This window comes from Gobius niger (assembly GCF_951799975.1).
Source record: "Gobius niger genome assembly, chromosome: 8".
Lineage (NCBI taxonomy): Eukaryota > Metazoa > Chordata > Actinopteri > Gobiiformes > Gobiidae > Gobius > Gobius niger.
The window spans coordinates 13759536-13780930 of NC_136859.1; the positions used below are offsets into that span (position 1 = coordinate 13759536).

The 21395-nt window shown below is 40.3% G+C and overlaps 2 protein-coding genes across 2 annotated transcripts in view; both read right to left on the reverse strand.

Moving 5' to 3' along the window:
- Positions 1–15327, reverse strand: part of adam22 (ADAM metallopeptidase domain 22) — a 60846-nt gene extending 45519 nt beyond the window's left edge. Inside the window, exons 1-3 of the mRNA XM_079560861.1 lie at positions 14933–15327; positions 14553–14707; positions 9896–9972 (exon numbers count right to left, since the gene is read on the reverse strand). Coding sequence (XP_079416987.1) covers positions 9896–9972; positions 14553–14707; positions 14933–15029 — 329 coding nt within the window. The 5' untranslated portion in view covers positions 15030–15327. The remainder of the gene's footprint in view (positions 1–9895; positions 9973–14552; positions 14708–14932) is intronic.
- A 432-nt stretch (positions 15328–15759) lies between these two features.
- dbf4 (DBF4-CDC7 kinase regulatory subunit) lies at positions 15760–21292 on the reverse strand. The gene is made up of 12 exons (XM_079561274.1): positions 20749–21292; positions 20317–20471; positions 19918–20121; positions 19775–19825; positions 19631–19700; positions 19444–19517; positions 19303–19345; positions 19177–19222; positions 18981–19106; positions 16974–17079; positions 16690–16805; positions 15760–16613 (listed from the first exon to the last, which is right to left on the reverse strand). The coding sequence occupies exons 1-12, from the start codon at positions 20795–20797 to the stop codon at positions 15872–15874; spliced, it is 1782 nt and encodes a 593-aa protein (XP_079417400.1). The 5' UTR covers positions 20798–21292; the 3' UTR covers positions 15760–15871.
- Between the last annotated feature and the right edge of the window lie 103 nt (positions 21293–21395).

Sequence of the window (21395 nt, forward strand, 5' to 3'; positions counted from 1 at the left end):
TGGCTAAAAACATAACATGCAGTAGTATCACTTGTAGTTCAAGAGATCTACCCATAAGCTCCTCCCACCCCCTCCTCTTGCTCCCCTTCGCTGCGCAGCTGTTTCAATTTAAAACAAAAACAGAGTGGGCGGTCCGTGTGGCTGTAGTGAAGCGATGGCAAGTGTTTTTACTTTGCGATGAAAGAGTAGCCGTAGAGGAAGAGTCAAAAACTACTCAAAGATTACTCTCCAGGCATGTTTTCTAAGTGACATAGATGAAGGTAAAGTTACATAGCACCCATTGACTTAACCTTGGTTGGCATGGCAACAGTTTAAAATTATTTAAGAGAGAGAGATAAGATGGTACTTTATTGATCTCACAGATGGAGAAATTGCATTCGATGAGAGAGCATCCGGCAGCAGCACCCATTCAGTGCGCACCACTCTTTTCCACTCTTTTTTTTCTTTGTTGAAAGATCGTTGTGTCGCGGCCGCCATCTTCACTGTTTTGGTCACAGGAGGAGCACTGGTTGATGGGAAATCCGTAGACGATGACCACGGCGGTGGAGCTCTTGCGCTTGGCCACGATGTTCTTGGCCACACAGGTGTAGTTGGCCGTGTCGGACAGACGCGCCTGCTTGATGATCAGGTTGTGGTCCACGGTGATGTAGAAGTTCCTGTCCTCGGCCGGGTCGATGATCTCGTTGTCCTTCAGCCACTCCACCCGCATGACCTTGGAGGACGGAGAAACTGTAGCTGCCCTCTGTCTCCTCTGATCATCTGAAACAGTGCACCACCTCCTGGGCTTGTCCCCGTCTCAGAGCGTGGTGTCCTGCACTGGTCAGCTCCACCTCGTCCTTCCTCTTCCTCCTGCACAGCTTCCTCCACAGTCTATCACCATCTCCTCGTTGGTCCCTTTTGTTGTTTCCTGTAGCTCCTCTTGTGACGCCTCCTCCGTGCTGCAGGTGTGGGGCTCTTGGTGCCTCTTCACTGTTCAGTGTCTCAGAAGAAGATGTTTGTAGATCTCAAATGGGTTTAGCTGATAAGCTAGCAGTTTGTTTACCTTCAAAAAGCTGCTTTCTTCAGGACCATTTTGGACTCTCAAAGTAAACAAATCCACCAAACCTCCACAAAAACACGGTAAAGACGTACAAAAGTATCCAGAAAAACAACGTGGTTCAAACACGTTGTTTTTGCAAACAATTCACTGAAAAAGGCAAACAATTCAGCTGCACCAGGAGAGAGGGAGAGAGGGAGGTCACTTCCTGTTTTCATGTCGCCATTACCTTCTTCTATGTCACTTCCTGTCGGTGTCTAATAAGGAAGTGAAATTATAAACATCACAAAAATGGCCAAACTAAAGAAAGCTGGGTATAATGTTTAGAAAAATCTTAAACATGATCAGGTTAACTATATGCACTTTAACTTGTCTTGACTGTGGTGTTTTTGCTGACCTGGTGTTTCTAAAAAATGTTGGACTTTTAGTGAAATTACAAACAAAAGCAAATATCACCGAGTCCCATGAATCACGCCTAATTGACTGGAGCGACTTGTAAAGATCACGGCTTCTGCTCCTGATGAAAAGGTCACGAAACAAATCAAATCTGGGCCAACACGAAGCCGGCACGGTGTAAAAATAGTCCATGGCACTTCTCACTTCTCACAACCATCATGACACTAAATTTTCACATTCTCCGGCTCATGTTCTCCTTCCTGTCCCGCTCGCACACACATAAACGCACGCGGCTTGTCTGAACATGCGCCGGTCCCACGTACATGTACATGATTTAGCCCTCTCCCCTGTCCCATTCATCACTGGCCCACGTGTCCCACTCCTCCTCCCACGGTCACGTCGCTACAGCATCTACAACTCCTCTCCCTCTGTCCTCCGCTCTGTAATACGTTTCAGCGAGGCGTGATCTGATTTACCGCGGACTTAATGAGAAAAACACAGAGCGGTGGAGGAGGACAGGACGTGGAGCGAGTGGAGAAGGAGGGATGGAGAGAAAGTCAAAGTGAAAGTGTTGAGGATGCCCTTCATGCATCCTTGAGTGCGGCTGATGGCGGGTGGGTTGAGTTGGTGCAGCAAAGATCTCGCAGAGAGGCGTTTTATGAGAGGACGGAGCGTGGGGTACTTCTAAGTCTTCCAAACTTCACAATACAGGTATTTTTTGTCAAGTGACTCATAGTTCGACTTCAAAAGTAATTTCGCAGCGGTGGCGTCAGAACAGAAGAGTGGTTTTATGTCTGTCATAATGCTCGGTCATCCAGGTCACATAAAGAAGGGGTTTTGGTGCGGCTACATTTTTTTCGCCATTACATCAGTGTTAATGTTTAGGTTAACAGTAAAGCTTATTTGTATTGTGTTACATTTACACTTAATTAATTATCAGGAATTATGGGACTTTAAAGGACACAAGGAGATGTAATGATACTAGACTTCAGCTATTGGTTCTCAACTGGGATGCTGTCAGGAGTCAGGACCCACCAAAATCCTAAAGGGTTTAAAGCCGAGCCTCGCGAGAATCTAGTTTCTTATAAATCATGTAAAATACCACATTTTCCCCACAAATTAATTTTAAAGGGACTGAACAGAATTTAAAAATGGTACAACTATGTATTTCTCACCCCCTACATGTTCCAGCAATGTCCTAATGTGTAGAATAAGCCTAGACCTGTTCACCACAACTGCCTCTAAAATCCTGCGCTGTCACTCAATGTCGTCATGCACGAGATTAACATAGAGACAGCAGTTACTCGTAAGAACTGAGGTGGCAGTGGCGAGCAAAAAGAGACAACTTCCACTTTAGGGGCCTGACCAATGGCTGCACTGGTTGCACTGCTTTAAGACCGCAACGCTAGGGGCCGCCATTGCTGCAGTACCTCCATATGTGGGCGGCAAAACAACAGTTTCCCATGACATAGAATTGCACTTTACACACATGTTAAGCAACTGTAAAGCCCGGTTTCTAATTTTTTGGAACTTTCTACAGCGAGATATTGCCCCTGTGACATCACTGGGTTTGTGACAATTAAAGAAATCAGGCTGGTTTGCGTAAGAAACATTTTAGAAATCTGGTATACTAATGAGGGCCGGACTTTGATTGACAGGCCGTTTGCATTAGAGCTAATGGCGCGGGCACGGTTATGATCGAACTACGTGCCCCGCGAGGGCCAAGTCTACTGTGCAGATTCTGCCCTTATGCCCTTTTTAGGAACAATGTCCATCACAGCATAGTAGGAGGAGTCTGTAAATCCGCCATGATTTCCCCCTGGAACGTAGTTATTATGGCCGGAGTGTGAGACAGGGTCTATTATTTTTATATTTAATTGTCTATGGTCCTGAGTCCTGACCCACCAGTTAAGGACCACTGATTGGACGGTGTTGCTGAGATCAACTTAAAAAAATGTCATGTTACTAACGTTACATCAAAATACAGCCATAAAAGGTGAAGGTGCATTCTACTGCATTTGTAATACATTTAGACTTACTACAGACTACACTACGGAGAAGCTCCACTACTTCCAGACACTTTCTCCAAACTTCTGAACGTCTGTGGCCAAACTCTCATCAAGGATCTGATTAGGCATGGGCAAGACATATTTATTTATACCACGCATTTCATACAGAAGGCAAATCCAAGCATATAGCAATACCCAAAGTTCAATTTCCCTCATCATCGGATCCATAAGCGTAAGGAGTGCGCCCTCTGCTGGCGTTTTGTATAAATACATTTAGCAACATATATTATTTTATTGAGACATATTTTAAATTACAGAAATACCAAGGGTGTCTTTTACTGCAGCAACTAAACTTTATACTAATACTCTGCGTGGTATATCTCTATATATTCCATCATTGCCATTAAAAATACGGCATCAGATTCAAGATTACAAATGACACTACCAGCCGGATGCTAACTATAGTTGATAACTTTTGCACACACTCACTCAGTTTAAAATGGAAAAATGTCCATTAAAATTAATTTTCTGCACCTTTCTCTAAATCCACCTCCTCTCAAGTATAGACCTTTCCCTTTCCTGTCGGAGCCTCATTTCCCTCAGCCTTGTTAGCCATAATTAAGACAACACTTCTGCCTCCTCAGCACCTGGGACCAAAAACACTCACACATACATTGCCTTTTAAGAGTCCACGTCCTATTGATGCATGTGTTCTCATTCATCAAATCCCAAAAGCAATATAAGGTTTGCCTCATAGAACACTGCGTCGCATTAGCCGCGTAGGCAAATGTCTGTTCAAGAAGATGAATTATATATTTAACCAGAGAGGAAAATTAGCATAATAGAGTCATCACTTAACGACACACAGTAGAAAACAATACGACGCAGACAAAAGCTACTGAAGCAGCGTGTGGCCACATTTACAAAATAAACCTAAATATGGAACTGCAATTTTTCCAGCAAATATCCTTTATTTTGTATTTGGCATAAATGTAAAATAATAAACCATTTTACTTGAGAAATTCCTGACCCACAGCTCATGGAGACTTGTCCCCCACTGATCTCATACGGAACAAACATCAGTCTTGTTCTTTTATACAAGACTTTTTATTGTTTACAGGAAGTGAAGGGCTGGATGGCTCAAAACAGTCTAAAACTGGAATTGTGGTATTTGGAAACTCATGTGATGTCACCGCTCTGGGCCATATGAGTAACTATTGTCACGAGTCTGCGAGGAATCTTGGGGTTGTTTTGGACAGTTTAAATTTGACAAACAAATAAGTTTAGTCGTCAGAAATAGCCTTTTCCAGCTGCATTTGCTCAGAAAAGTCAACCTTATTTGCCTCATGCCGACCTGGAGCGTGTCATTCATGCTTTTATTACGCGTCGCCTCGATTATTGTAACTGTACTGTGAGCTCGATCAAACCAGAGGCTTTTGCAGCAGCGGCTCAGACACTCTGGAACAGACTTCCCTTAAACGCTAAAATGGCCCAGTCTATTTATGTTTTTAAGTCGTTGAAAACCCATCTTTGTCCTCTGGCAGGCCTCATGTATTATTACTAGTAATGTTTCATGTTGTATATCTTGGGACTGTTTCTACTTATCAATTGCAATTCAAAAATGTTAAAATTAAGTATTTTCCTCCCCCTACATGTTCCAGCAATGTCCTAATGTGTAGAATGAGCCCAGACCTGTTCACCACAACTGCCTCTAAAATCCTGCACTGTCACTCAAAAAGGTTGTTACTTCAGGTCCAAATTGCCATCAGGCACGAGCTTAAAGGAATAGGCCACCGTTTTTACATACTGAGATATGTTCTTACCTAACCTTAGTCGAGTTAACATATACCCATCTGGTCTTTGTCCGTGCGCTCTGTCACGCAAATGGAGCACCCACATGTCATATAGCTCCAAAAAAGCTCACTATAGAAGCTACCAAGCTCTTCCACGTGTTCCCTATTTAAATAAAATTACGTGAAGTGTTTTCAAGACCAGACGGGTATATATTAACTCGGCTAAGGTTAGGTAAGAACATATCTCAGTATGTAAAAACGGTGGCCTATTCCTTTAATATAGAAGGTGCAGTTACACGTATGACCTGAGGTGGCAGTAGTGAGTATACAATGGCCAACTTGCATCTAGCCCCTTTAACATTTCTGTCACTTTTGTCCTTTTTCATTGCTTTTCTAGCATTTTTGTCCCTTTTTTATTGTGTTATTGTTGCTTTTCCGGCACATTTTTGTCACTCTTTTGTTGCTTCTTAGTTGCTTTTTCAACACTTTTTAGTCACATTTTTGTCATCATTTTGAAAGGTTTTTCAAGATACTTTTAGATTTGGGTGAAGCCAAACTGTAGAAAATGTGCTCGGTTCAGGCAGGGGTTAAGAGATTAAATTGCAATAAGAAAAAGGTGATTGTTGAGGCGCTTCTGCTCCTCAAATAGAATAAAAATGAGAAAATATCGTACATCCAGACCAGACCTGGGATTTACCAAAAGCATTTCTCCCTCCAGTTAACGATTTTGAAGACCTCTACTACCAGAAAACCATTTGGATAATTGATTTTCTATATTCTAAAAATACAGGTCTTTGGTCTTAGAGGCATGTATTATTCAGCGTGAGCAGGTGGGAGGAGCGGGGGCGGCGCGGATGGGGCAGCTCGGTGAATGGAAGTAGTAATGATGTTGTATTGGTGGGGGGTGGGGGTGGGTTTTTAGTCGATGATTTTAGGGAAAACGCAACCCCCCACCGTCAACCCGCTGCGCTCAGGCCGGGCCCATGAATACTCTTAACAGTGGGCGTGAGCTGCGGCAGGACAAAGACTCCACGTCCCATCAGCCCCCTCTCACAGACGACACGCTTCATGAACCGGCGCCTCGTGTCCAAACATGTCACCAATGAAAGACAATGAGCAGGTTTATAATTCAATTCCTGGGCCAGTAAATGAAGTGTGATTTATAGAGTAACATGACGTATAGAGACGATGACTTTGTTTGCCTGAAGATGCAGATTGTGGGTGTTTGTAAATGATTCTCACACATGTAACGGAGGGAAGCTGAGACTGAGAGGCAGAGCTAGTGCATGTCATCAGCAGATGCAGCACACTATACTAGACTTTCTTGTTCTTTCAATGAGACAACACTTTTATCGAATCTTTTACAGTTCCAAATCACATTCATTATTTTCAGACGGGGCTTCACGGTGGTGCAGGAGTTAGTGCTCGTGCTTCATAGCTGGAAGGTCCCGGGTTCTGGCCTTTCTGAGTGGAGTTTTCATGTTCTCCCTGTGTCTGGGTAGGTTTCCTCCAGGTACTTTTCGGTTTCCCTTCCCACTAAAAACATGTACAATAGTCCAGGTTGAGTGAGAGTGTGTTTGAGAGGATAACTGATGGATGGCTACAGTCCTGAGTCCTATGTGTGTTCATTGACATGCACTGTCCCGACAAAAGAAATTATATAAAAATGTGATTTGTTTTTTCATGTAAAATATATATAAAGTAAATAATAATTGCATTGTTTTCTACTACTCTTCTGGAATAAATGTATGCCGAACAAAAGGATTAGCTGGATGTGCTCACTGGATCAGGTCGTATGGTGCCAGGTGCTCTTCAGGTCCGAGGCACGTTTGGTCTAAGAAAAACCTTTTTTGGACTCAATAAAATTATTTAGTAAGACCAGGCGTGCCTTGGACCCTCTACTTTTAAATTAAATAAATGTATGTTTGAGTAAGATAATAGGAATGCACGATTAATCATCAGTTAGAATAAAGTTAATCGAGGACATGCTGTCTAAACCTCTATCACCAAACAAAAGTGCTGAACTGAAACAAGAGATTACATTAAGGATTACTGGTTGTGACTGGAATAGAAATATCTTGCATCATTACACAAATGAATAGGAAGTGTTTTGTCGCCGTTTTCGAAAGGCATTCAAAATCCAATAACTGTAACAAACTTGCAAACCCACAAACACATCCCTCTCAGTAACAGACTGGCCACTGTTATTGTTATTCAGAACCACCACAGCCGGCCGAGCTCGGTGTTGGAGACTCATTCAACCTCTGCTGAACCAAATGTGGCTACGTTTCTTTATTTTTTGGCCGATTTTCAGTCATGCAGTTGTCACCAAATACACACTCAAAAATATCGCGCATCACGATGACTCAGTGTTGTATTATGTGTGATTCTCTCTTGGTAATAAGAAGTAAACAAGTGAACTAAGTATACTGAGGACAAACAGCAGGGGCACTTCTAACTGGAGCACATTGTCCAAATCTGGGAAAAGAGAGGACAGGTTTCCCAGGGAAATACACTCAAATACACTTAAATGCCAATGACTTGTGTTCATGTGACGTCATAGGATTTTGAACCACAGTATCTAATGCTACACCTCAGATCTATTTAACAGGCTACAGGAGACAAAGATTTGCTTCTGTGACCAACTAACTCTCACTAAACTCTCACTGAACTCACTCATCGAGACAACTGACAATATGAGGCAAACAAACAGGGTCTCTTTAAACTCAACATGTGAAAATGAGAGAAAGATTTAATGATCGTAATTAGTAAACGTCAACGGCTGCAGTTACTGTATTTCCAAGTCCTCAACAGGGAACTAAGCATCCCGTCTCAATCGGGTCTCGTCATGTATTAATCCACCAAACCCTGTAGTTTAAACCTCAATCACAATAACACAATAAATCGCGTTCATGTTATACAATTTGATGATCTCAGTTGATGATCTCACTTGACATTGGCACATGTTGAACCTGTTCATTAGCTGGTCATTGGAAGCACAAAGCTGCCATATTAAAGGGATATTTCAGGATTTTTGACATAGGGCCTCATTTCCTAGTTATCCAGAGTGTTGTTGATTTCTGGAGATATTTTTTTCTTAAATTCATGCAGTTGTTATATTTGAAGAGCTTAGTGGCGCTAGGCTAGTGCAAGGCTAGTGCACTTCTATGGTATCAGCTAGCCTGCATTAAAAACAGTCTGATCCACTCCACAGTGCACCTGAGGCATAACAATTATAACGCCAGACTAACCATATAAACGTCTGCGTTAATAGAATCATTATAACTATTTTACATTTAAAATGACTTATATTTGAGCAGCATCAGCTTTGTGGTTGCAAGCTACGCAGCGGCGGAGTGATCTGCGAGAAAATATTCCCTCAAAATTCATGTGATACAAGGTCAGTTATATTTCAAACATGATTCTATTAACAAAGACATTTATATGGTTAGTCTGGCGTTATAATTGTTATGCCTCAGGTGCACTATGGAGTGGATCAGACTGTTTTTAATGCAGGCTAGCTGATACCATAGATATGCACTAGCCTTGCACTGGCCTAGCACCACTAAGCTCTTCAAATATAAGAACTGCATGAATTTAAGAAAAAAATATCTCCAGAAATCAACAACACTCTGGATAACTAGGAAATGAGGCCCTATGTCAAAAATCCTGAAATATCCCTTTAATATTGTGGCTGAAAGTCACACAAATGTTTTTGAATATCGTCAACACTTTGGGAAACCTTTATGAGAAAGTTATTTCATATTTGCTGACAAGAGACGATGTTGAACGTTGTAGGCGCAGTACTTACTACAAGGCCTGAACAAAGACAAACACAATATGCATTTACACAGTTGCCATAGTTACCACCATAGAAATGTTAAACTATAGGCAGCTGAAAATGTTGTGATGTCATGTGAACGCAACTTTCGCCAAAATTGTTCAGCCCAAAGTGGGAGTCTCAGAAAGCAGCGTCCACAAGGTGAAGACAGGAAGTGTAGGAGAGAGTTGTTCCATTAGCAGCAGTGTGATCAATACCGGCGTCTAACACAGCAGCACTCCAGCCTTTCTCGGAAATCACTTTCTATTATGATGGGTCCTTTAAATCATGCACACAACAGCAGGCCTGCCAAAGCCGTACAAACACAGAGACAAATAATAATAGACAACTAAATCAAACACAACCAGACAACCAAGACAAGAAGGCAAAAAGGCAACACACCAACACACAGTGGTTGCTAGGCTAATGCTAACCTCAAGTAAAAATATACAGCTCCTCCGGTAATTACTGAGACCTCATTTAAATCTTTGCACAAATACAGATTACCGGTACATTATTAGAATACATTGATTTTATGAATACATTAAAACCAGACTTGGCTTTTGACATGGTTTGAAGCATAACTGTGTAAGGGGGTCATTAATCAAATACAGGCACAAGCAGGAGAATTGAAAGTAGGTATTGGAGGGCATGTTGCACAAATAAAAAAATGATTTACGTGTGTTATAATATTAGGGCCCTAAATCTAATATGTAAATGAGAGAATGCTGCGTGAGTAAAATCTTTTGCACAAGCCTCTCGCTCTGCACTTGAGAAAACTTGGTAAATGACCCCCTAGGTGTTTATCATAGTAACAAAAAGGACAAGAAACGGCACTTACTGATTCAGCTCCACGTCAAAGATGAACCTTCGCCCAAAAGCATCCACTTGAAAACTTGCTGAGGCCACGTGGTTAACCTGAAAAACAAATTGCAAAAAGAGCTGTAAACGCCGTATGTCTCAACATTATGGGTTATTACTGGAACCTGCCTAAAGCTATTCTAATTACATTTCAATAAAAAAGAAAACTACACTACACTACACACACTACATAAGAAAATGCGTTGTCAATTCACTGATAGATTGAAATTGTTATTTTCATTCCCTTGCACATTGGCCGGGATTGAGATTTACAGTGATTCCCACAGACCGCGGATGAGAGAATGGAAATATTCATATCAAGTAATATCACAAATCATAATATTCAAAATGTTACTTGTTACATCTATTTAATTGGTCAGTATTTTTGTAATAGCTTTTTTGCTTTTTGTTACAAATTTAGTCGATGGTGGGCCAGTGGGCTGCCATAGTTGCAAAAATAATTAATTTACTTGACAAATAATCTAATACACATTTGATTATTTTTGACACTCAGGACCCCATTGTATAAAGTTATTGCCTCTTACGTTACTTTAGGGAAGAAAAACATCTTAAAATCAAGTTAATATGTATTTGAACAGTTTATTTAAATATTTGAAAGGATTTCACAAATGATATGCTGTTTTACACTAAAACATATATTAATTATTTCTTTTTATTTCATCCTTTAATCATCTGGGGAACCGCACCCAAGGCCTCACGATCCCTTCTTCGGGAACCACTGCACTAACATAGTGTTTCTTGCGTTAAAGATATTTTATCATAATATTTTTCTAATATTTTTGTTAACAATTTCACTTACTGCCTGATTATACATAAGTATATTCTATTTTTTTTATGTTTTATTTTGCGTGCAGTCCACAAAGCAGAACTCTACAGAGGCTAATCTTTAAATGTAGACATTATCATTAGCGGTGTCTTTGCTGGGGGACATCAAGGTGGAGGAGGGTATTTCATTGAGCTGTGGGCACATGTGGCGAGGTTTATTGCACTGCCTCAGGTCAAGACCCTCCAATCATTCCTTTGCACGTCCAGGGGAGTCCCAACGATGAGTCAGAGGAGGAAACACCCCTCCCCTTCCCCCCAATTTAACCCAGTGTCCACAGAGGAGGAGGGGGGTGGAGTTTGCTTTTTGTGGGTCTCATTTTGACAAGACGCTCCCTGTGCTCACCCAGCGTCCCAAATGACCACAGATTGCATTGTTCTGGTGTGTGGGGTGAGTGCATATATGAACCGGTAAATGTGCGTGGGCGACTGAGAATAGATACAGAATGCAATGGCTTTTTTTCCGCTGCACACTTCACATGAAATTTAATCTGCCGGCCGCGTGGACTTCTTGGGAGGAGGTACCGGTAATTGCGTTTAAAAGAAGCACGTCCGAGAGTCACTGTTGCCATGCAGAGCCGGTGTACTGTAGCTCGACCCCCGGACTCTCCTGCCATTGATTCTGAGTTATGGCACCGATGACTTTCTGCTCTGCGACTGAAGAAGCATGACTGTAAATCTTATCAAGCCAGTTACTTCCACTTAAGATAAAACCAGCGGATTTGAAAGCTATGTCTGTTTAACTGAAAATAGGCGACGAGAGTCTATAAATACCTCACACATCTTTGTTTTCACACTGCGATTGATCTAAAAACAGCTCAGAAAACTTTGAAAAGGTAAAAACTCACAGAGACAACAGTCAAAATAGAAAGGAAAAAGAAACATTACAGTATTTTGTTTGAGGACATACGAACACACAAGCCTAAAATGGTAGCTATCATATGTAGCTATGATATCTCTTTCTTTGAGACGATCTATTTAATCAATAATCTTCTTCCTCGTAGCACAATACTACGGCACAATGGCCTTGGGCCTTGCCCCAGATGTCTTTCTTCACAGCTTCATTTCTGTTTAGACTCAGGCTCAGCCCACATCTTTTTTTACGCAATGTAAAATGCCAATAAGCTGCTTTTATGTCAGCTTCAAATTAGGGCTGGTAGTTGAAGCAAGAAAATGTATCCTTCTATATTGCACAATTTGAGGGCATGTTGGGAATTGCCCATATATGGTCATGTTCGAAGCAGCCAAAGGGGGAAAACAAAGAAAAGAAAAAAATAAACTTTCTCTAATTTCTCATTTATTTATTTATTTATTTGAAAAGGGACTCGGCTGAACAATATGGACAAAATTTCATATCTCGATATTCATGCCAGATATCTCGATATCGATATCGATACGATATAACTATGGGTTAGGTGAAAACCCAGCATTTAAAAAAAAAATAAAAAAATAAAAAGAGTGCAGTTTTATTGATGAAAATTTATATCGTTTATATCTTGCTTTTTCAATTTTAATGTTTTGAATGTTTATATCTCGATATCAATACAATAACAATATATCGTCGCTTTTTCGATATTAATATCTTGAATGATCATATCTCGATATTGATTCGATAACGATATATCTTTCAGCCCTAGTGCAGATTAACATTATACAGTTAGCAGAATAAGCTAATTTTCATCGGTAGTCCCTTTGGCAGATGTCAATACTTAAAAAAATATGCCATGAATACTTAAAAAACAGACAGGACCAAGAAGCTATGCTATACTAATTTTGAAAAAGTTAGCAAAAACTATCTTTTACTATTCAACTATTCTTCTGCTGAGCGTTGACACTTCCCTGTGATTGGTTGAATACACCTGTCACTCACTGAGGGCATGGCAGAAGTTGGGAGAAACTGTCCAAGGGCCACATCACGATTCGATTTATCATTTCTATCAGCAAAACCACTCCTACATCAAAGGGAATGATATAAAAGTAACCAGTAGCAGTAGCAGATGGTTTGCTGTTGTTTACGTGTCATGCCTCTGCTCTGAGGAGGTGTGTGGTGGAGAGGGGGTTAACACCTCTCAGGCTGCCACCATCTGTAACCAGCTCCGCTCACCCAAGCCTCTATAGGAGAGTCTGTGTGAGTCCTAAACACGTGCCACACAACTGAATGACAGCTTCACAACAGCGATCATTGAATCATCACCAAAACGAACCCTGGAAATCTGACTTTTATAATAATTTGCAACAAAAAATACTATTATTAGATCAAATAATTAGCTAAATAGTGATGGTCATATTGTAAAAACATGCAACAACACACTGATTCTCATAACTTTATCAGTGACCATAGTTTTTTTGTGTAATTGAAATCTTTGAACTGCATTATCTTAGTAAACAAGTCATAAATTAAGTTTTTAGTCCATTGACTATTCAAATTATTATTTGTTGAACTACTTAAATGTAATATTTACCATAAATGTCTTTGTAATGTGATATCTGCTTGTACTCTGGACTTACTTGAAGATTAAATCTAAAATTTCTTGAGAAAATGCACTTTTTTTTTGCCTTTTTATGCAGTTTTTCTTTTGATCTTATATGTAAACTTTACTTAACTGTGCAGTAATATGATGGTGATTGAATGGTAATAATATGGTACCTAAAGTGTTAGATAATTGTAATCTGACTGTAATTCACCTATAATTTTGTTTGTTTTTGTCTTGGTTATCATAGACAGGACTGCAAAATGCATAGTTATTTCTATAGTTTGTTGCTTTCAGGCCTTTTAGAGTTCGTGCAAATGTTATCACTCACTGCAGTAATTTCCAGAATGTTATGTAATACACTGCCTGACCAAAAACAAATGTGGTCACCTGGATTGAGCTAACTGTTATGATCAAACACTATGTGCCCAAAGGATGAAATCAGCTGACGACCTGAGCATCCTGAACGACCAGGTTATTCCATAATGGATTTCTTCTTCCCTGATGGCACGGGCATAATCCAAAATGACAATACCAGGATTCACACATGGATCTTAACTCCATTGAGAGTCTTAGGGGTGTGCTGGAGATGGCTTTGCCCAGTGGTCACACTCTCCCATTGTCAATAATAGATTTTGGTGGAAAAATGTATGAAACACTGGATCTTTTGACATTGAGAAGCTCATTGAAACAAAGCCACAGCGAATGCGTGCTGTAATCAAAGCTAAAGGTGGGCCGACAAAACATTGGAGCATGTGGCAACTTTTCTCTTATTTTGGTCAAGCAGTGCTCTCTCAGTTTATAAGAATAGTTCTCAAACTTTCCATAAGTACCACCATCTCATAAAATACTTGACTAGACTATCAAGGTCAAATCAGGACTGAACCAGGTCTTCAAAAAGGGTCTAAAGTACCTAAATAAATGGGTCGAAATTATAAACTGGGTGTAACCATGTCTAATACAGAAAACACACATACCTAAAGAGCATTCAACAAAACCCTTAGAACCATATGAAGTGGTTCTAACTGAACTATGAACCTGTTTGTAGTCGAAACAAAGTTCAGGGCAAATTCTGGATTCTGTGAGACCAACACACTCTTGAAAAACAACAAGATGAAGTCTACAGCAAGTCCGCACATAGCACCGCACCTGCCCTCAGAAATGGCGACATCCTGCTGCTGCTCAAATGACTAACATGTCTAATCCGGAGCTATTTTCCTTTAGATGTGACTGCCAAGAGGTGAATGGATGTGCAAAGAGCAGAAGGCTGTCAGCGGCACTAGCCCCCCCTCCCTCTACAGACACGCTGGGATGTGGGTGTACCTGCGAGGAGCCGTGTCTGACCCGGGTGCTGAGCGCGTCATGGCCGATCTCGGTGTGGTTGTGGCGGCTGTGGAGCAGACGGACGGGCACCGTGTCTTCGCTCCCGACAAACCTGTCCGAATTACGCACAGCCCTCATGGTCGACAAGGGGTCTACTGTAGAACAAAACAAGAAAAAAAATATGGCACATTCAAAACAAGCAGCGCCATCACAACAACACACAAGCGAGCGATGCTGTTCCCTTTGATAACACAGGCCAGAATATTAGGCAATAAGTGGTCGAAGATGAACACATATATAAACACACGGTCAGTCTTGTCTAGGTGAAGGTGCAAAGCAGTGTTGTTATGTAAAATGCATCGCTTAGCCATATCTACTACCATTTGGAGCTTTAGTGGTGCTCTGGTGGCCGAGGCGCATCATCCCATAGACGCACAAAAGGGAAATCCACCATCGCGGACGCAGCATCATCTCCATCTCCCTCTGTCTCTCGGTCTGTGGCTGGAAACGGTAAGACAATGCGGTAATCCAGGGGAAGGCGCGCCCACGGGGTCCTGCCTTCGCTAGGGGAGCATAGACCGGACTCGGGTCGTGGGGAGATGGCAATAGTCCCTCCGGTTTGGGGCCATCGGGGTCCTGTAGCCGTCTGAACGCGTCTGGGGTTCACCGAGACGCAGCAGCAGCATCGGGAGAGCGAGCGAGCGTCGGGGGGAGGAGGAGGAGGAGAGGATGGGACACCTCCTTAACCCTCTGCTGTACGCGAGCTGCGCTCAGTCCATAACACAAACACTGAGGCGGAGTAAGCGATGGCTTTTTCTGCGTGCGCAAGATCATCTTCAATACGTTTTTGGTCCCAATGTATGAACAAATGTGTCTTTTTCCAAGGCCTTTAGTTAAAAAAAAAAAAAGAAAAAAAAAAAGACCATCTATAAAACCTTTTTTTGGTTATGGTTTTGACATGTTTGCACTGCATAAAAATATCTTGAAATAAGTACATTTGGCTTGATATGAGCTGTCCATGGAAGTTTTTTTTTTTATTGTGGCTGCCTTTGCCTGATTATACTTCTTAATTTTTTATTCCCACGTGCATGTTGTTTGTTATTCTCAACCAAAATGCCGCTATCCAACAAATAAAAGCAGTTGATTTCACATTTATTGTTAAAAGAAATACATTTTACATTATTTTATTTAATCTGAGTTTTGCCTTTAGATTTTTAATCCCAGTTCACACATGCAGCGCTGCACAGCAGCAACAATAACATTCCATCCTGAGATTTAGTCCATACATTCATTGTATTAACAGTTTTCCCTTTGCTTATTTATTCAAATCCATAAAACTCCAGGTCATTATCATCACTGTCCTGAAACAGCTCCCAGAGTCTCATGACGCCGTTGTCTGCAGCCTCTCGCAGCTCCACACACTCGCTGACCACTGGGGAAGGCACTTTCCGCCTTTTACGTTTATACACTTTAATTTTTCTGTGGATCCTTTCTACCTGCACAAAATCTTCAGAAGAATTATGAGTTTGAAAGACGCAGTTGTTAGTCATTTGTTTGTGCACAAGACTCCCACTGTGCACTGCGTCACACTGTGAAGACTCCACTTTAGTGAGTTTTGTCAAAGTGACAGTTTCAGGAGAAATTTCAGTCTGAACTTTCGCAGTTTTAGTTTCTCGTAATCTATGAAACTCGAGGACACTGTGGTCTGAAAGCAGCACTTCACTGAGGGCAGGATAAGCTGCTACACCTGTAGGGGGAGCCAGCTCTCCATTTGGGTGAGTGTCCCGTTCTTCTACAGTCAGGTCCTGCTTGGGTTTGTGTTTGGAATATGAAAAAATGCAGTGTTTTCTTCTTTTGTTTGTTGTTTGTTCAACAGGAACAGTTGGACATGAGGGTTTTGAGTCAAGTTCTGAATTGCACTTCACTCCCACTTTCGTCTCCTTGTTGCATGAGGACTGTAGCATCTCAACATCCACAGCAGAATCAGGCACGTCCTCCTGCCCTGGGGTGTCTGCAAATGGCCCTGGAGCAATCGCGACGGACGACACACTACACTTTCGCCTAAAATAGAAGAAAATAAGTTTATTATCATCAGAACAGACAAGAGGTGAATGTAGTGAATGTAGAGAAAACACACCTTTTAAGTTTGGATCTGATGGGAGAGAAGTTGAAGCACATGGCTGACACCAGTTTGTCCACAACTATGTACTCGTCACTTTTAGCGAAAGTCTTGTGTCGATCACACTGTAGATGCTGCACAATAAACATTCAGTAAATAAACTATAAAAGATCAGGTTTTATACATGTTTTGCAATCTACACATGTCAAATGGAAACTGTTTGAAATGTGAACTAATATTGTTTAGGTGAACAATCAGACTTTGGGATTTTACAAATACCCGCAGCATTTGCCGGTACTTACAGCTGTGATGTTTTCATATTTCATCAAACAGCATTCACAATATCCTCCTTGTTTCTTCTTCTTTCGTTCGATCAATCTCTCGTCACTGCCCGACGCTCTCACGCCTCTGTATTCAGATCAGAGTTTACATTTCATTTTAATCAGGGTTCCATGGGGCATTAAAAGTTCAATGAAGTAATTTAATTAATTATGCCAATATTAAGACCTTAAATGTCATTAATATTAAATTGGATTCAAACTGTCATTACATCTAAGTTTCTTGGAAAATACAAATACATTGTTCAACTCTTTTAGTGCACAGGTTTGTGAAAAATGAGGACCGTCAAAGTAAACGCTTTAACTCATAATTATTCAAAAGTGAATGAACTAATCAGTCATGGATTAATTGTACATTAATTACATAATATGTTTGGACTGAACACACTCTTGTATCTCAAGCCGTTGGGCTTTCACATACATTTGTTGTGAAATGTATGTGAAATTCTTCCGCAGTCAATTATAGGTTTTCATGTTCTTTATTATTATTCCTCTTCCATCTTTTTCCCGATTTTCTAGAGCTTTCAGCACCTTCATGCTTTGTGCAATTTATGCAAGTTATGCATCAAAACGTTCCGCATGTTGAGGAGAAGGGTGCTATTACTTTTGGGACTTCTGCAACTTATGGTTTTTCCGCAATCGGCCAAAATGTCGGAGATTTTTCCCATTGACTTATAATGGGGCTGCCGCAAATCCATGCTTTTCTGCACTTTTTTCTGCATTTTATGCAATTTCTGCACTTTGTGCATGTTCAGCTTCTGCAACTTGTGGGTTTTGAGAAAAAATTGGCCTTCTGCAGTTTTCCAGTTTTTTTATACGAGAGTTTGAAATTTTTGCATTAGTGTGTATGGGGGAATCCAGCCAATGGGGAGACTCCAGGCCTTTCAGCCATTTGTGCTTCTGCCAATCAAGCACTGAGGCCATTTCAACAGTTTGACCAGTTTATGGAATATAAAAGTTTATGCAATATTAACAATTTATGCAAATTAACCACTTTATGCATTTTAAACCGTTTATGCATTTTAAGAGTTTATGCCATTTAGGATTTATGAATTTTAAAGAGTTTATGTAATTTACATAATTTGTGCAAATTAACCCATTCATGCATTTTACCACTTTATGCAATTTATACAGTTTATGCAACATGATATTTTATGCATTTTACCACTTTATGCAAATTAGATTATGCAAATTAAGCAATTTCTGCAATTTCTGCATTCGCTTCCCGCAATTCCGCAGTCAATCGCAATGGCGCAGCCATTGCATTTCTAGTTTGTTATTGAAATGTGACAAAATGTTTAAATCAGACCATTTTATGTAGGCCTTGTATTAATCCTGAATATAATAATTATATCAAAGTTAACTGCAATTAATCAAATGTAAAAAATGTATGTTTGGCAGTTTCATCAAAAAAACTCATATTATGGCCTAAACACATTTAATTGCAGATTTGACAGACATTGTATCCAATTTGCTTTTGCAAATCCAATTTTTTTTCAAGATCTTTTTTGCATTTGTGACATTATAAATATAGAATTTGGGAATCAAAACGCCATGAAAAAGCTTCTAAATTGACTTGTTGATACCTGTATAAGCCCGGTTCATTTATTGTTGAATCTTTTTCCACTTTTCTTTTTTTTTTTAGAAAATGGTAAATATAGGGCATTTTGCACATTTTAAACTAAACTAGTGCAACCATTTCTGAAGAGGAACAACTTTCGTAAGGACAAACTTCTTAGTGAGATCAACATTTAGCTTTGCATTAGTTTAAAATGTGTACATTTTGGTGGATAACTACCTGAATAAGGAAAACTGCTTCTATTGGTTAACTAATTATAACAACATATGGTCGTTTGAGGACAGTGAAGATTGTGACTAAAACTTATTACACACATACAAGAAAGAAAACCAAGTCTCTAACATTTGAGATTTTAAAATGGCACTCTTAGCTGCCTTTTCAAAATACCATACCTAGGACCGTATGGCCTGTTCCCTGGAGCCACCTTATCCTCTGGGCAGAAAGGTGTACAGGGAGGAAGAGTTGTCAGGCTGAGCTCTGGGATATTTGTCAGGCTGAGGTAAAAAGGCCGATAGTGTCTGAGGGAGATAAAAGCATAATTAATGACTATCACTTTACATGGTCAGTGTGCTACTAATGCACTTTTACCTGCTCGAATCCTCAACTTTGACGAAGGGTTTACTAATACGTCCAACTAGAAGAAGATTTAAAAGTCATTAAGACAATGATATAAACAAACTATTCAAATATTGTACTGAAGAGAGATTAGATTACCTTTGGATTTTTGAAAAACGCGTTTTGTAGGCTCTGTTTTTATCTAATATGTAAAAAGAATGGTTTGTAACTAAAACATGAAGTTCTCAAATATGTTTTCAATACACTGTAAACTATCTGATTATTGTCAGAAAAACGTACATTTGTTTTAACAGTTGTAGCAGGTTGTTGACTGCAAATGTTTTTCTTCTTCTTCTGGACATAAGCGATTACATCTGAAATTATGAAGGAAAATATTTGCTTCAGGAAAATGTTACACTTTTGTCAAAAGCAAACAATCAACTGTGTACAGAGTAAATGTAAAAGTGAAAGGTTGCAGAAAACGTACCATCTACATAAAGGATTTTGACACCCCAGTCCAAAGCATTTGAGAGAATCTTATTCATGTGTATCCTCTCCTAAAACAAACGGACACATGAGCGCTAGTCTTCAGGGGTCAGTGGAATGACTCATTAACACACACTTCACAAACCTGCTCTTTAACCACTCTTTTCACCAGCGACTTTCCTCGACTTGTGACAACCTGCAGAGAAAATTGAATCAACTGAGCTACTGAATATATTTACTATTGGTTTGCACAAGACTCATAACAGACAGATGGGACAAACAACTTACAGAGTCTTTCTGAAGCTGAGACGTGCTCTTGGTGCTGTCCCCGCGGCTCTGAGGCTGGTGAGGACTGGAGCAGGGCTGAGGAGAACTCGGCCCAGATTCTGGACTCGGGATCGGCGAATCCTGCCTTAGACACTGCACATATTTAGCCTCTCTTTTGTTGGAGACCAGATACTTTATTTCCTTACTGAAGAACTTCTCAACTGTCTGCATCACAACACACACAAAAAAGAAATAAACCATTGTTCATCAGCCATTTATAAACTGTTCAGAGTTCAGTTTGTTCAGTATGACAATGTCCCTCTCTCAGATGGAACCTTGATATTAGGAACAGCATCCATCAATCTGACAGCATTTCTACTACACACTACAGGATTACAGAAGGTTGTTGCCTGGTCTTACCCCTCCCAAGTCTTTGATGTCACTTTCCAGCGTCTCGGCTACTCTGTTAGATGTTAAATCCAGGTAAAATACTTTTCCAGTGAAAGGCTTGGCACCAACAGTTTGTGAGGCACGTGGGGTTGGTCTTATCTGGATCAGCGAACGTTTCTCAGAACCTGAGGAGATGATACAGGACTTTTGTTACTATATGCAAATAGGTAGGAAAGTTTACTTTGTTCAGGCACTGACAAGATATATCAGTTTTTATTCTGACAATACAAAAGGTTTTCGTTATAAATAGTAAACAAGAAGATTAAATTTAAGCATGCAGAAAGTTAACTGCGTATGTAGCAGCACAATAACTTATAAAATCCTAACAGTCAAAGTAGGAAGTTGCATGACCAGTAAATAAATGTCAATATACCTATATTATAAGCGATAATAAAACAATACCTTCGATACCACTCCTGTTGCGCCTGGGCTTCATATTATTTTCCTTCATGAAGACTTTCCCAGCTGTCCAGTCTTCAGCACAACAAGGGTGTGTAAACAAAAGCACGTCTCTGAAGAAATTCCAGTTGACAGAACAATAAAACCATGAGCATTAGTGGCAAGACGCAGCAAGTGAAGTACTAGCTCAAGACAAAAATGTTTGCTTTTAATGTCACTGAGTTTTCCCCTTGTTTAAATGTTCCGCGGCTGCGTTGCTTTAAAGCGTCGTCACGTCGCTCTGTGGTGTTGTTGTTAGCAGCAGCTAGCTTAACCGCTTAGCTTTTCATTTCCTGCACGAGCTAAAGAAAACCACGTTTACTCCAACTGACAAGAGAAAGACTTTGTTGCCGCTTGATCCAAGTTAGAAAAAAGTCGTGGTTTTGGTCAATACGTATGAACATTTTGTCAAAACTACTGCCCAAACTTATCGTTCAACTTGTTCCCGCTTCAACTGACTTCTGAATCGAAAGTGTGTTGCCATGTTTGGTATTATCCTCTGTAATTATCTTTTTGGATGAGACTTACCAAAATAGCTATATATACCTTCAGTCATATATAGCTACATTCACACGCGTCGCTCCCTTCATAAAGATTTTTGCATTTTATCT

Coding starts and splice junctions, on each gene's coding strand:
- dbf4 (XM_079561274.1), bottom strand. CDS start 20,797: ATGAAGGAAAATAATATGAAGCCCAGGCGCAACAGGAGTGGTATCGAA. Junction 20,472..20,748: donor CAACAGGAGTGGTATCGAAG/GTATTGTTTTAT, acceptor TCATCTCCTCAG/GTTCTGAGAAACGTTCGCTG. Junction 19,701..19,774: donor AAAGAGTGGTTAAAGAGCAG/GTTTGTGAAGTG, acceptor CGTTTGTTTTAG/GAGAGGATACACATGAATAA.